This window comes from Podarcis muralis, chromosome 9 (genome assembly GCF_964188315.1).
Source record: "Podarcis muralis chromosome 9, rPodMur119.hap1.1, whole genome shotgun sequence".
NCBI lineage: Eukaryota > Metazoa > Chordata > Lepidosauria > Squamata > Lacertidae > Podarcis > Podarcis muralis.
Window position 1 is genome coordinate 41,157,688 of NC_135663.1, and position 16,460 is coordinate 41,174,147.

At 40.3% G+C, this 16,460-nt stretch overlaps 1 protein-coding gene across 1 annotated transcript in view; it reads left to right on the forward strand.

Annotated features, from left to right (window-relative positions):
• GUCY1B1 (guanylate cyclase 1 soluble subunit beta 1) overlaps window positions 1-16,460 on the forward strand; it is a 43,656-nt gene that overhangs the window by 411 nt on the left and 26,785 nt on the right. The window contains exon 2 of the mRNA XM_028743703.2: window positions 329-402. Within this exon, the coding sequence (XP_028599536.2) occupies window positions 329-402 (74 nt within the window). The remainder of the gene's footprint in view (window positions 1-328; window positions 403-16,460) is intronic.

Here is a 16,460-nt window from a genome sequence, read left to right on the forward strand (position 1 = left end):
AGGGGGAATATTGCCACCCCTCTCCTTTCCCTTGCAGAGGAAGTACCCGGGTTGGTACCCATCTCCAAACCCCCCTCCTTGGCTTTGTGGTTTTGCCTGAAGCTAGGCGCTCCTGTAGGCATCATCCACCTGGAGCAGGTGAAACGGGGGGGGGGAGGCGGGGGAGGGAATAATCGCCGCCATCCCTACCTTTCTTCCCCGTTTCCCGAACCCAACCCGGATTCCTCCCCGTGTTTCCACGCACAAGCACATCATAAGCTTCGCCCCCTTTGCATATTTGAGATCTTTCCACCAACGCGGCTTTCCCGCTTTCCCCCCTCTTTGGCAGTACGGATTCGTCAATCACGCTCTGGAGCTTCTGGTGATCCGGAATTACGGCCCCGAGGTCTGGGAGGACATCAAGTAAGTGGGCGCCGCTTTCACCTGCCCGAAGGGCGCGCGCGCCGGCTCCCCTCTCCTTCTTCCCGCGCCCTGTGAGGGAACGGCGCGACCTTTCCCGCCGCCTTCCTCCTGAGGCGACTCTTTTTCCTCGCCGGGTTCTCACGCTCCGAAGGGGCGCCGGCAGGAGGCCGAGGGAGGGAAGCCTCTCCCGGGGGAGAGAGAGAACGAGAGGAAGGGCCAGCAGGGCGGCCCTGGTCTCCCGGGTCCTCGCAGCCGGCAGCGGGCCCGTGGGAAGAGGCGAAGCCAGCCGCCTCCACGAGGCCCGGCTCCGCAGCTGGTGGGAAAACGAAGTGGGCCGCGAGGAGGAGGAGGAGCAGGAGGCCTGTGGACTTGCCGCACTTCCCACGGCGGCTGCTTTCCAGGAGATGAAGCCGTCGACTACCCAACGCCTCGCCTTGGCCACCAGACCGCAGGCCAGGCCCCAGGCTCCTATGGGGCGCGCAAGTCCCGCTGTGCCCCGTTTGAGAATCGTAGAGTTGGAAGGGACCCCCAGGGTCGTCCAATCCAACCCCGTGCAATGCAGGAATCTCAGCTAAAGTATCCATGACAGATGGCCATCCATCTCACTTACACCTGAGAAGGAAAATATGCCGTGAAAAGTCACAGTAAACTCATACCTTACTTATCAAAAACACAGGAAAGGTCATAAACACAAGGATTGCAGGGTCTCTGGAACTCTTCTTGAAGTTTTTAAAAGCAAAACGAGGAGCCGTATTTGCGTGTGTTTAAAAAGGAGGGGCTTCCATTGTTTAATATGCACACAAAAAAGACTTTGGGAGAATTTGGAACCTTAATGATGTTTGAGTTGGTTCTGATCGTGATTATTATCTTACTGTGGGCTCTTCATAGAACTGGCCTGTAAATTATTCTTCAGCAACCTCTGTGATTTTCACGCATGTTTTGTGAGTGTTGAAGATTAGCACCAAGACAATATAAGCATATAAGAGGATGCTTTTCAATCAAATCCACATTCCCGTCAATGTAGGTTGCACAGTTCACAGAAATTGAAAAGGGCTTTTAAATGTGAGATGAGTAATTGAAAGTGTGAGTTTGCTATGCATATATAAGGGTGAAGAGGTATTCTTGTGCTATATGCATTATGCTATCTGCACAGCCTTACAGATTTGTTCTTTGTATTAATTCCCAAGAATGATCTCCATTTCCCCATTACTGAATTTAAAACAAAAACACCTCTTTGACACCATTCAGAAGCATATACTGAAACAGTGAACAAATATGGAATTTTGGAGCACATTGTGATCAGTATGCTGATGGCATACAGCTCTATATCTCCATAACATCTGACTCAGAGGCTGTGAAAGCTCTGGATTGGTGTCTAAACACAGTGGTGGAATGGATGAGGGCCAATAACCTGCTTGAATTCTGCGAAGATAGAGGCTCTTTCGATGGGTGGTTCCCATATCCAGCAAGTTACCTGTTCCAGATACGGACAACTTTTTTATTCCATCAGCCTCATGCAGACAATTAAGAATACATTTTTCCCACCATGGAATTTAATTTAATTTAATTTTTTACATGATATTTATTGTATGGTTTTATGTAAAGTTGTTATAAACTGCTCTGAATTTTTTTATGAACAGTGATACAGAAATAGTTTTATAAATAAACACGTAATCTTGAATTTACACACACATGCATCTAGCCTCTCAGAATCACAATTTTGTATTTAATCAGTACCTCTGGTCATGTGCAGAATGTATGTCTAACACCAGTCAGCCACTAGAGCACAGTCAGTCCAGGGGGCCAACCTTGCTTTACATAAATATCAGCTTACTTTAAATATTATGCAGGGAAAGAGTGTCAAAGAGAAGAACTTAACTGATACATCCTCTCTCAAATCTACTCTGCTCACATTCGCTTCTTCTTTTTTATCCAAAGGGATGGAAAAGAGGAATGGAAGAGCAATTATGCCATCCCAGTGCTTTTATTGCCTTCCCAGAATCTCAGCAGACTCCATTTATCAATTATGATCCTGCAAGAGAGTCGCAGGGGCTGAAGAGAGAAAGTTTTTTTAAAATAAAATTCAAATAGGAAGTGCTTAGGACTTCGTTTGACTCTATCCAGTTCCATACATACTAACATTTGTAGCACAAAAATGTACAGTGGTACCTCTGGTTGTGAACAGGATCCATTCCGGAGGTTCGGTCGCATCCTAAAGAATATGCAACCGGAAGACTGCTTCTGCGCATGCATGCAGCGCAGTTTAGCACTTCTGTGCGTGTGCACTGCAAAACCCAGAAAAATACTTCTGGGCTTGCCGCATTCGCATCCCGAAGTTTACGTATCCAGAGGGATACGTAAGCGGAGGTACGACTGTAGTTCTTCTCAGTCTGAAATCATTCATGCTGATCCTCAGAATGTGCTGCTTTCAATCAAAATTGAGCTAGAGCCTGCCGGCAACAAGGGTGATGTGGTTACTTGATATACATTTTATAACGCTCCCCTTGATTAGATTATCCATGCCTTTTCCTCCTTACACATACCCCCGGTAAATGAAGAAGGAACTGGTGATTGCAGTCTTGGTATAGGTCCACCCACAACATCTTGGTTTATGCCCACCAAAAATGCCTTTGGCCCATCTCCCAGTGCTGAGACCCATTGCCTTAATTTGTTTTCAAATGGACCCACTGTGGGGCAATCTGCAGTGAGCTTTTATTTTCAGAACGAAACTCATTTCTCAGTATGTGAATTTCAGGGGCAAACTATGCAAGATTGTATGTGGACTATGTAGAAAAAAACCAAGCATTCAGTCTCCATTGAGCCTAGAAAAAAACATATGTATGCAACCTCATGTCCTCCTGTTTCAGTTCCACCAAATGACTGCTTCTACTTACAGAGGTTCTTCAGAAGAGGGGAAAGAATAGGTGGATGCTGCTCCATCACATGCTTCCCTGATTCTACCAAGCTTGCCCATGATTTGCATGGTGATCAAGTTGGGAACCTTGCTTCCTAAAGTCAGACTGCTCCCACCCTCCTTCATAAAGCACAGTTACAATCTATCAAAAGTTGTCAGGCCCCTGACACTAAAGGTGAGGTGAAAGAGAAGGAATTATGGAGAGAAGATGGAAGGATTTTGCCAGATTGTGCAGGAGACTGGACAAGTGCAAAAGAAACACACTGTATTTATTATTTATTATATTTAATAGCATTTATATACTATTTACTGTGCCCCTCTTTCCCACATGTCACTTTGGCAGACAAGGCAAATTATTTCTCTTGTGATAGCATAACACCTATGTATTCTTGTAGCTGTGAGCAGTGTGCTGAATAAGCACCTTTGAGAGATTATTCCCCCCTACAGTAAGTGAATTTATGCTGTATATTTCTAATATGTAGTCTCTAACTCTTGTACTCTCATTTTCCTGACGTGAATTGTAATGGTGATGAAGTAGTGTGTATGGCTTTAATTCCTGCCAAGAACTGACATGTTTCTGATATATACTTGAATTTTCTTAACTAAATTTGAGCTAAGCCTGGTATAAATTAGATTTGAATTATGCTACCTTAATTCTTGGAGGGAATGCATAGAGATGTCCATTTGGCTATAGCTGAATGTAGTCATTACAGTTGATAATATGATAATATTTTCAACTGGTTAAGTCTGTCATTAGCATAAGAAATAACAATACAATCCTATGTATGTTTTCTCTGAAATAACATTAATTCAGTGGGGCTTTCTTCCAGGTAGATGTGTAGCCTAAATTTCATTAAAATTCACAAAATAATGCAGTTTTCAGGCTTCAGACATGACCAACCACAAGAACATACACAATATTGACACTAACAAAGAATCCCCCCCCCCAAGGCAGAAATAAAACATTGTACTTAAAAAAACCCCTGTGATAGCCACTCCTTATACATCATGTTCAAACTGACTAAGATGTTTGTTTCAGGGTCCCCCCCCCCCCGAAGTCCAACATGACTGTCTGCTTTACCCCCAGTTAGGGCTTACATCATGGTACCAGAGTTACTTACCTAGAAATTACAATAAATCAAGAATTTTAGCTCTGTGTGCACACAGATAGATGGATACACACACACAAACACACACACAACAGATGATGATACCAAATTTTATTTCATATTGAATGTCTGTAGCCAAGTTGCAGCTTAGTTAGTTTTTATCAATTAGTAAATTTAATTTGTACTCTCACTCCACTGCCTCTTAGCCTTAATGGTCTCTCTCAAATTTCCATTTAGTGATGGGAGAAACATCACAAAGTAGAAATTATTCTTCATGCAACTATTAAATATTCAGGACTCAAAAGTCAAGTCATGGTCTAGAGCAGGGGTAGTCAACCTTTTTATACCTACCACCCACTAATGCATCTTTCTCAGTGGTAAAATTTCCTTACTGCCCACCAGTGCTTGATGGAAGGAGGATTCAGCTTGTGCTGTAGTACCCCCTACTGCCCACCTAGAATCCTGAAACACCCACTAGTGGGTGGTTGACAACTCCTGGTCTAGAGGTTCCCTGGCCCATTGTCCTCAAGAGCTGGAAAGTCATTTGGTCTTGATAGTGCCATTACTTGTGCATATGGAGTCCAAAAGCACATCTGATTTACTAGCAATAGGATCCCATTACCAAGATGGCTGTCTCTGTATGGAATTCCAGGCCAGGAATAACTTCAGTATTCTCCAGATTCATTCTTTGTTCCTTCTCATCTACCTGAACACATCCTGTAATTAAGAACTCTGATGGCTTCTTCTAGACTTGATCTTGCTGTAAATAAATTTTTATTTATCTTATTCATAAAAATTTATACACCATTTGATTGCCACCCCCCTAGAACCTTTTCCATGATGTAAAGTCATATTTTTTAAAAAAGGACTATCAGTGTATCTCTGTCTTTGAAGTGTTGTATATGGACTTTCATGACAAAACTGCATTTATTTATATCTTCATATTTACAGTCTACCTGATCTCACTGCATCAAGATGCAGCTGGATCAAAGGCTAGAATTTCTCCTAGAATTTTCTAGCTGGACATAGTTAGCCATAGTCAAGAAGTGCCACATCAAGATCAAAGGCATGCAAGCAAAGGTCCAGAAAACAGATTAAATCCAGATGTGTGAAACCACAGAACAACCATTCTGCCAAGAAACATTCTCAGAAAGGAAGGCTGGAAATAGCGGAGACATAGCAATCAGGTTTGGCTAGAGCAGTAGCATCCAGGGTTGAGTTTCATAACAGAATCCCTGAAGATTTCGTTTCATTTGGTACTCTGCTCTTTTTGACCATGAAACATGGCCAACAAAGAGATCCCATCTTGTCCTAACTAGCTTTTTTCGGTAAGCTATCTTCATATGTTCCTTCCCCTGCCATGTCTATGTGTCAGACAACTTAAAATATAGTTAAACCAGGAAGTGACTAACTTAGATCCATTAATTTCAGTGTGTCTACTCTATGTAGAACTTAGTTGGATACAACTATCTGAAAGTCATATTCAGATAACTGGTCTGCATGTATTCAAAGAACACATTAAAGGAGAGCAGGGCTGCATGCACCAGTCCTGCCAAATACATTTAATCCTGTTGGTAGCTCCACTTCTGAATGCACAAAGATGTGAAGGAGGATTCTAAGCATGTTCAAAATCATCATGTGACTGTTGGGAGTGAAGCAGATGGATTTTTTTTGGGGGGGGGGCAGAGCATTCGGCCCTTTCATGTGTTATTTGAACATGAGTAGACCTAATACTTTGGTAGTGCTAAACTCATCATACTCAGGAATGGCCCTGATTCCGTGTAGGTTCTAGGACTGTTCCATATTTGGTACTAGTATCTGTTATTTTTAACCTAAAGTTGCAGAATAGTGCATGCTGCTTACTTGGCACCAGTTGAGACTAGCTTAATTTACCATTTAGCGTAATACAGTGGTACCTTAATTTATGAACAACTTGGATTAAGAATGCTGAAAACCCGGAAGTAGGTGTTTTGGTTTGTGAACTTTGCCATGGAAGCAGAACATGTTCCTCTTCCTGTTGAGTGTGTTCCAGTTGTAAATTGAGTCCCCCACTGCTATGGAAAAGCATGCCTTGGTTTAAGAACGGACTTCCAGAACGGATTAAGTTCATAAACTAAGGTACCACTATATCTTGAATTTTGTTTTCATGCCTTTTTAAGTGATAAGGGCAAGCAGTCAATTCTCTGCATTAAAAAATAAATCTGACCACAGTGAAAATGTAATGGTAATAAAAAGTGATTTAGCATCCTCTCCTGCTCACTTCCCAAAATAACAGAGATATGTATGATGGGATCTTTGTAGCTTGTTAAAGTACAGTTGTCATATTTAGCTTTTAGGAACTCGGGGAAATTTGCCCAGCTGTAATAGTCTGTAGGTTTAGGCTTCTATACATAGAAAACATTTTGCTTCTGCTGAAAATGCAAAAGAGTTCTGTGTTTAGATTTTCCAAGACTTGGTAACACAACTGTGTTTTGTACAAACCACAGCAATATGTAGATGACAAGGTGATGCTCTGCAGTAAGATGTGCATTTGGGGTTTGTGTGAAGGCTTGAGAACTTTCTTACACGACGTGTCTCAAATGTTTTAGAAGCACACAGAAATTGACAGAAGCATAGTTGTCAACTTTTCACTTTTTTAAAGGGAGATTCCGTTATTCTGAATAGGATTCCTCGTAAGAAAAGGGAAAAGTTGACAGCTATGCAAAAGTGTGACAGCATATCCAATTCCTATTTACTAGAGTATACTCATCTGTATGCTGCAGCAATCTCAGAACTATGGAGGAAATACAACAGTGTTTATCAACCAATGGAGTGGACATTGTTGGTGGAATGGATTCCTGCCTGTGAATCCACTGCAATCTTCTCCAGAGGGTTGGGGGAGGGATTGACAGCAGAGGTAGGAGAAGTCCCATTACACAAGTGAAAGTTTGCTCTTCCACTCAGTTGTGTGAATGGCTTTCTTATAGTAAATTGCAAACACATGGGGAGGAATTTGTATCAGAACCCTCACATGGTTAGTTGGAAGTTTTAGCCTTCAGGCCTGCATTGTTGTCCAAATCTGGATTGGGCTCCCTGCATTTGCAATTTATTTGCATGGGGAGAAGCTCCCTTTTCTTGTGACTGGCATCTTGCATATTTGATAATTTAAAGATACTAAAGGATACTAAAAAGATACAAAAACTATCCAATTTCTGATGTTTATAATATTGTTACAATTCTCATCTACAAAGGGGCATTTTTTGTGGGACTATAGAAGTTACTGTGTTTCAGCTGAATTTTAAAGAACTGCTCCATTTACTACTCCCCAGCATAATTTATCTGCATGCACTGGGAGAGTGAGTAGGATTTTTGCCTGTAGTCTTTTACTTTGTGCCCAACTTAAATGCAGTTTTAATGGCTATGAATAATCCATCCAGAATACATCAATAGAACAATTCATTTCTTCTCTAAGACAGAAAGAAAGTAGATTTAAATTGCATTTCATTGTAGCAGTTAGCTATAAAAGATGAAAATGTATATCTAGGCTCAATATAATGCATGTTTTTGCTCTTTGGTAAAAAATATTACTTGTGGTCTTCCTTGACTTGTAATTATTTTTACTAAACAGATATATTAACTAATCAGTCAAGTTCATAATGACTAGAAAAGTTGCTAGGGTGTAACAAAGGAGCCACATTTTCTGATTCCTCAGCAATAAAAGTTTGATTAAATTAATGTGGTTAATTCTATTTTTAAACTTTTAATATTTTAAATATTTAAATATTTAAACTTTAAACATTTAAAGATGTGCACTGCAACCCTATATATGTCTATTCAGAGCTAAGCACCATTGATTTCAGTGAGACTTACAGGTAAGTGTGTATAGGATTAAAGAGCTCAGTTGATACCACCAGTCATTGGGTTCTTTCTGAACCATGGTCAGAGGTTCAAAATTCTTTGTAGAATCACAATGTGTAAAAACTAACAGCAAGGGCAGGGGAAATAGTCCTCTTTCATACTGTGTTGGTACATGAAATTTAAATAGCTGAGTTGGACTTGGGGAGGACTGCATTTAAGGTCTCTACTTTTTCACAACAGGTGATGTGGCATCACTATTATTATTGTTCTTTAACACTGATATGAAGCAGGTGGGAGAGATCATTCAGAAATTCAGAATCTGGTATCAGTATGCTGATGACACCAAGTATTTTTGTTGCTGTCTTGATTCAGAAGCATTATTGGTAGTTCTAAGCCAGTACCTGGAGGCTATGATCAGATGAAAACTGAGCCAGAGAACATACAGTTGCTGATAGCTTCCATTACGTAATATTAATGTGTTCAGCATTATACTAACATGCAGTTTTGAAGAGGTTGGGTTGCCCGTTCTGGATGGGTCACACTGCCCTAGAAGCATCAAATTCATTCACATTTTAGAAGTGCTTGTTGACCCCATTCTGCTTCTGGATGTCTGTAACAAAGAGTGCTTTTAAGCAGCCGAGTTTTATTTGCTTGCTGCACCTGACTTGATCCTGTAGCAGAAGAAACCTGCTATAAATAACCACAGTTTGGCAACCTCCTGTATTTTCGCTGGAAGAGAACTCTCCATGGGGCTACAAGCCATGTACTCAATGGCTATCTAGCTTTTAACTGGTACAGACTGCGAAGAGCTGCGCTTGCTTGACTTAATTAGCTACTAGTGAGCATCTGTTAGGGTTAAGGTGTTAAACTTTACATTTATCTGTCTAATCAGTCTTACCCATGAGCATATTAATAGGGGATATTTTGCCAACTATCCAGTTCTTGCAGTTTATCATGGGCAAAGAAGGAATTGATGGATTCATGGAGTTGACTCTTCCACAGATCAGGATCCTCTCCCCCTATTTTCCCACCACTGGATATATATGTTTTTAAAGAGTCTGCATTCAATACTTGGGAAATTATACAGGAATAGAAACTGTACAAATAAATTCTTAGGTAGTATTACTAGATTTTAAAGCACCTAGCTAACAAGGTGAATATTTTTCCATCCCTATCACTTGATTTATTCATTTCATATAATTTATATACGTCTTTTAACTAGAAATCCCAAAACAGTATATAGCAATAGCAGTTTGAGATACATAGCAGATCCCTTGTTCATAGCAGCATTTATGAAGCTCTGACTCAGGACAGTTGGTTCAATGAAATTTGGGATGAAAACACTCTTGCCCAGAAAGGGGTGCATGAGATCGAAAGGTTTACCTACCAGCAGCCTCTCAAAACTTCCTTTTAGCACATTAAAAGAAACTTTTTAAAAACATGTTTGTTTTGGTTCAGGCATGGTAATTCATTCTTTAATCATGGTAAACTGTGAATGTTTTATATCATTGTTCAACACCTTCCCCCGCTCCTTAATAATTTTTTTTTCCACAATTCCCTGCATGTTATACACTATCATAAGATATTGGTGTAGGGAAACAGCTTTGCTTCATTGGTTGAATGTTTTCAATCAGCAAGAATTAAAATAAATATTCAACACAAAGCCTTGCTATGAACCTGTGTGTTTGGTTGGATGAATTTTTTCCAAGTGTCACTTTGCATTTTTCTGAAATTGAAAAAGATAAAATACACCATGTGGCAAGAAGGCTTCCTTTAGAAAATGGAAATCTTTTCCAAATGAGGAGAACAAAAAGGAACACCAAGTTTGGCAAAAGAAATGCAAGTAGACAATAAGGGAATATATACTAAAAATTGAGGAGCATGTTGCTAAAACAAAGACCACACAAACAAGAAATCTTTACATGCATTAGTAGCAGTAGACTGACTAGGAAAACAGTTCCATCTTGGGATGATATGGAATCGAAAGTTAGCTGAAGAAATGTAAGTAGATTGCAAGAAGTTGGATGGATTCTTGCATGCCTCTGTCTTCACACTGGAAGAAGACTTTCAGGGGAAGAGAGTCTAAGGGACTGAGGCAAATAATGGTTACAATAGATGGAAATTATAGGCTTTAAAAGACAAAACAGACAAACTGCTGGGTCCAGATGGTATCTACCCAGGAGTTCTTAAAGAAGTCAAATGTGAAATTGCTGATCTTCTAACAAAAAATTGTAGCTTGTTCCTAAGATCAGCCTCTATACCTGAAAACTAGAAGGGACCTCAGAAATTACAGGCCAATTAATGCCTCTTTCAGGAAAACTGCTGAAAAGTACTGTATTAACAAAGATAAAACTCTCAAACATATAGAAGAACAAGTCTTGCTGAAGTCCTTTCTTGGTAACCTATTAGAGTTCTTTGATACTGTCAACCAGCATATAGATAGAGGTGATCCACTTCACACCATCTGCTTAGACTTTCAAAAAGCTCCCTCCCTCCCTCTCTCTCTCTCTCTCTCTCTCTCTCTCTCTCCACACACACACACACACACACACACACAGTACCTTACCAAAGATTTCCTGAGTTAACCTTTCCTCTTATTCCACAACTGCTGAGCTATCTTTTAGCTCAGTAATTGGTTAAGAAATAGGATGCAGAGAGTAGAAATAAATGGACAGTTTTCCCAGCTGGAAAATTTTTGTAGAAAGTGGAGTCACCCAAGGGTGGATACTGGGACTTGTTCATAAATGATTTAGAGTTAGGAGTGAACAGTGAGGTAGAAAATTTGCTTAGGGTGGATTAAACCAAAAGGGGTTGTGAAGAGCTTCAAAAAGATTCTTCTGACTGAGTGTAAGCAAGTTTAAAGTGCTGCACACTGGGACAAAAAAAAAGAGAGAGAGAGAGAGAGAGAGAGAGATAAATTTTCAATGCTCATGAAAATTTGGTGGTGTTGGACCAGGAATGAGACTTTGGGTCATAGTGAAGAGCTCAATAAAAATGTCAACCTAGTGTGAGGCAGGTGTGAAAAAGGCAAATTGCATGCTCAGAATCATGAAGAAAGGGATTGAAAATAAAATGCCTGTATCATGATGCCACTATACAAATCTGTGGTGTGATTGCACTTGGAATACTGTGTACAGTTCTGGCTGCTTCACCTCAGAAAGGATCTTGGCAGTGTTGTGAAATAGCAACAAAAATGAGCAAGGGAATAGAGCAACTTCCCTGTGAGGAAAGGCAGCATCATTGGGGGGGGGGGTTAATTTAGAGAAAAGGAGTGTAAGATGACTCTTGTGTGTATGCATGGTGGAGCAAGTGGACAGAGAAGTTTTTTATCTCTCGTAACTCTAGAACCTGGGGACATCCCATAAAGCTGAATGTTAGAAGAGTCAGGGCAGATGAAAGAAAGTACTTCTTCATGCAGTGTGTATAAAACTATAGAATCCACTCCTACAAGAGGTAGTGATGGACATCAGCTTAATGGCTCTAAAAGGTTAGACAAATTCATGGATAATTAAGGCTACCAATGCCTAATATCCACAACGGCGAGCTTCTACCTCAACTGTTAGAGGTAGTGTGCTTCTGAAAACAGTTGCTAGGAACCACTGGTGGAGAAAGTGCAGTTGCACTCAGGCCCTGGTTTTGCACTTCTCATTGGCTTCTGGTTGACCACAGTAGGAACAGAGTGCTGGGCCAGATGGGCCATTGGCTTCATCACCAGGCTCTTCCTATATCCACCATGTTTGCAGACTGATTACTATTATTACAGAAGAGTTATAAATATGGTTTCCAGTGTGGTGTAGTGGTTAAGAGCGGTGGACTCGTAATCTGGTGAACTGGGTTCGCTTCCCCTCTCCTCCACATGCAGCTGCTGGGTGACCTTGGGACAGTCACACTTCTCTGAAGTCTCTCAGCCCCACTCACCTTACAGAGTGTTTGTTGTGGGGGAGGAAGGGAAAGGAGAATGTTAGCTGCTTTGAGACTCCTTCGGGTAGTGATAAAGCGGGATATCAAATCCAAACTCCTCTTCTTCCCCCTCCTCTTCTCTTCTTTAATGAAGCATTCTTTTAAATTAATTTGCTTTATAAAGGAAGCTAATGCGTGTTTGGAATATTATTTTATATGTTACATCTGATTTTTTTAAATGATCAATAGATTATATGATTTTGAAAGCCGACATTAAGCACACTCATGCACAGTTCAGAGAACCAGCAAAAATAGCCATGCATTCTGAGTGTTATAAATAGAACTATTTACTTTATGCAGAAAGTCAGTTCCTTGGACAGATTCCCATTTTTATTTAATTTTGTTACTCACAATTTTTTCCACTAACTGAATGTTTACAATATTTACAGAACCTTTAGGAATGAGGCCGGCAATACACCCAGCTTATGAAACATATATGACCTTGTGTTTGACCTACCAGTGGGGAAACTGGAGGTGAAAGAGAACAGGGCTTCTGTAGCTCTAACAATTGTGTAAAGGGAGCTTTGGCTGGTGCAGTTTGTCATATCAAACCGATAGAAGTTGAGTTCCCCTCTCCTATGCAATATGGCAGGTACTGAAACCCTGCCATCCTTTGCTTTTGTCAGCATAATTCCCCAAGTGGTATTTATGGAGAGTCACCCATGGCATCAATTCAGGGCTGTGACCTCCAGTATGTGTCTGCCATGTAGAATTCAGGCTTTAATCTCATATTTTAGTTGCAAGCAAAATGCCTGCCATTTTGACAGATGAGGAATGCAGGCTTGCAATCCATTGGGCTTTTGTGCTCCCTGCCCATTGAGGTGTCCTTTTCGTTGGAAGTTGGGGAGCCCAGTGTTGAGAAGAGGTCAAGTTTTGTTCTCATCGCAAAAGCATCCAGACATGCAGCACTTTACTTTCTCACAGAAATGAATGAATGCAGTTTGTTCCTCTAGTAAGCAAGAAAAGGATGGTGACATGTCGTGGGCAGCTCACTCTATTCTGCACCTTGGTGATGCTAATCAGTGCATAGCCCTATTTTTGCTTTCTTTTTTGATGATGCTAAACTGGTGTTTTTTTTTAAAGATAAAAAATATAGATTAAAATTGCATTCATTCTACCTATAAGGAGCTCAGAGCAGAGATATGCTTTTTATCTTTGCAATAGCACTTTGAGATCAGTTAGGCTGACAGACCTATTTGCCCAGTGTGAGCTTCTTCAAGTGGGGAAGTGCTGAATCTGTCCATGTGGAAACTCAGTGCCTTGGCTGCAGCAACATGCTGAGGAAGGTCTGGAACAGTTGCGTTGGAGTGGCAGGAAAAGAAACTTTTTTTGTAACAGAATGATTAACCTTTAGGTGTGTGTTATTGTTACGGTGTTAGCACTGGTATCCTACTCCAGCACGCTATATACAGAGATCACCAAATATTTCACAATGTGAACCCAGAGAGAGACCTTAAGTGACCAATGTTAAAGTGTTTCAAATTCCATATCTTCCCATGGTTGATGACCTCTAAGTGCTGTGCCGCCATCGTTTTACCTTCTGGATTACCATGCTGTTGGTAAGTCAGTGAGATCCAAATACAGTGCCATGCACGTACAGTGAGATGCAAAGCTTTGTGCTTCTGTACAAAGGAGGAAGATATTCAGCCAATGTGGTGAGTTTGGATTCTTCTGGCAGCCAGGCTGTAACACATGAGGTTATGTTACATGCATGCATCTGGGTCTGTTTGGGGTTTATTTAGAGGTGAACATTAATCTGAATTGAGGTGACTTTTAGAAACCTGATTTGAAATGGCTGCATGATAGTATCTGTTGAACAACAAGGTCTACTTACACACAATAGTGGCAAAAAGCCCAACAGAAACAATGCCTGACATATAAAAGCAACCTTGGATTTATTTTTTATTTTTTAAAAAAAGAACGTGTTTTAAGTGCCATACACATATGCAGGAAAAGTTTAATTGCAAGGGAATACAGTTCTGTGCTATATTTAATTGTTCATGGCAGCATAGTACGTAAGTTTTTCCAGGGAAGCTTGAATATATTCACATCTATGAAGTTTGTAGCACTTTCTTTTACCCTTCTTACATTGATTCTATGTTGCAATTGCCCTCTTGGGAGCATTGCTACAAACGAGCTCTTCCTCTTTATATTAAACATTTATTGTAGGGAGTTTCATAGTGAATAGGAAATGTATTATAGATAAAATGTCAAGGTTATATGTCACAAGACTGAAAAGCTTCTAACATAACCATAAATCACAGTAAGGAGAAACACTGCAAGCTCTGAAGTTTGACGATTGTACGGCAAAAAAATTATATTGCGATCTTGTTTGTGTGTTTGGATACTTGCAGTAAAGTTTTACTTTACAGTAAAACAACCAGAGTGGCTTGACCTCAGCTGAAAATGGTATTTTCACACACCCCCTTGCATGATTTCATCTGACCAAAGTTAAGAACTTTTCAGTCCCATATTTATAGTGTGAGAGTTGATCACATATTTTAAAGCTCTCCCACTGACTTTAATACAGCTTAAATGAGCTTAGCTTTGTCTGAACTGTGTCCATTGAAGTGAGTTGTGCAAATTGATTTACATATAATGCTAATCCAGACCTTGGCTTAGTACAAATGCACAAGCGTGATGGTTTCTGGAGAGGAGATCATGACCACTATGTGAACATGTAACTCCAGCAGATAAAACACCCTCATGCTTTCTCTGCATTTTCCAGAGTAAGCTTCAAAACATCTAGAAGTAGAGGAGAAATCAGATAAATTGGAAGAAAACGAGGATAGCCCTATCACACAGTAAGAAGAAACAGTTTGCTATGTGTGATAAAATTTAGGGAACAGGTGAAGGTAGAAAGTGATGTTTGAACTTTTGAAAGTTTATCTTGGCTGTGGGGGTTGCCATTTGGAGCTCTGCTTCAAGCAGCAAAATCACCTGGGCACTGAGAGAAAAAGTGGTTGGATGCTGAACAAATGATGTGGAGAAGGAGTATGTCTCATTAGGTTATTTCCCAGGGTGTGTACTTAGGATTGAAACCTGAAGTCATCCTTTTTGCACATAGTGAAATTATGCTGCATATCCAAACTTGCAACTGAACTCTGTTGTCTCCAAATCCTCAAAGCTAAATGAACAATTCTCCCCCCCCCCCTGCTGTGGAGAGCGGGGGCCAAGAGAAAATGCCTTGATGAGTTAGATGTGGTCTGCAAGATGCCTAATTACTCTTGGCCTTGCTAGTCCAGTGTCCTTTTAATGGCTAATTCCTGTTAGCATTTTAGCAGATACAGTCTGCAAACTAGAAGGCAATTTTGAAAACAATCAGTTCCTGTTACTTTTTTCATTCTCATGTTCTTGTGACATATAAAAACATTACAGGGTTTGAAAACAGTTGTGAACTATTTATTCATGGTTGTAAATTAATACCTCCACTATATATATAGTCTAATACTTGGCAGGTATTTTGTACATTGTGGAGAGCCAATACATTGTATTTAGTTACAGCACGGTTATCATAATAACATAGTATATTCTCAAAAATAGATGTGTTTTCAAAAGACAAGTTGATTATGTACAGAGATCTGGAGTTAAACTCCTTTGTTCGCCTTTCTAGAGATGTTGTTAAGCTCCCTCCCCCTTCCATATACATTTACTGGGTTTTTTGTACTTTAATCTAGTTAAGCACTGAAGCACACCCTGTTTTGAAAAGAAAGATGACACCAATCATAAATCACATTGTTTTTCTATTTGTTTGACTTGGCAGCCATTTTAAAAGAAAACCTCCCACACGTAGACATTAAAAGCTTGCTACTATCCTGGATGAACTTTATGAGAAACCAACCTCAGCTGCAGATGGGAGTTTTCCAAAGATTACTGCCCAAGGCTAGTTTTGAACCAGCATCTTAAGACAATCGCAGTTACTGATCTTATTACCTCAGTGGTTAGGAACCTACAATTTGTGTAAGGATTCCAATATTTCACCCTAGTTATCACTAACTTTTGAAGATATTTGCATTGAAAAGTATGGATGAAATCTCAGAAGACTATGACCCCCACAAAAGTTTCTATTTTGAGATTTCAGCCTTACTTTCTATGGCAAGCTTTTTTCATGTATCTTTCCATGTAGTAATATTGCGAATATTCTCTTTGTAATACAGTATTTAGGTTTGGATCCAAACTTCCCCTTCTGCAGGTTCAAGGGCTCCTTTCATTGCAAATGGCTTCAAGATCCATTAGAG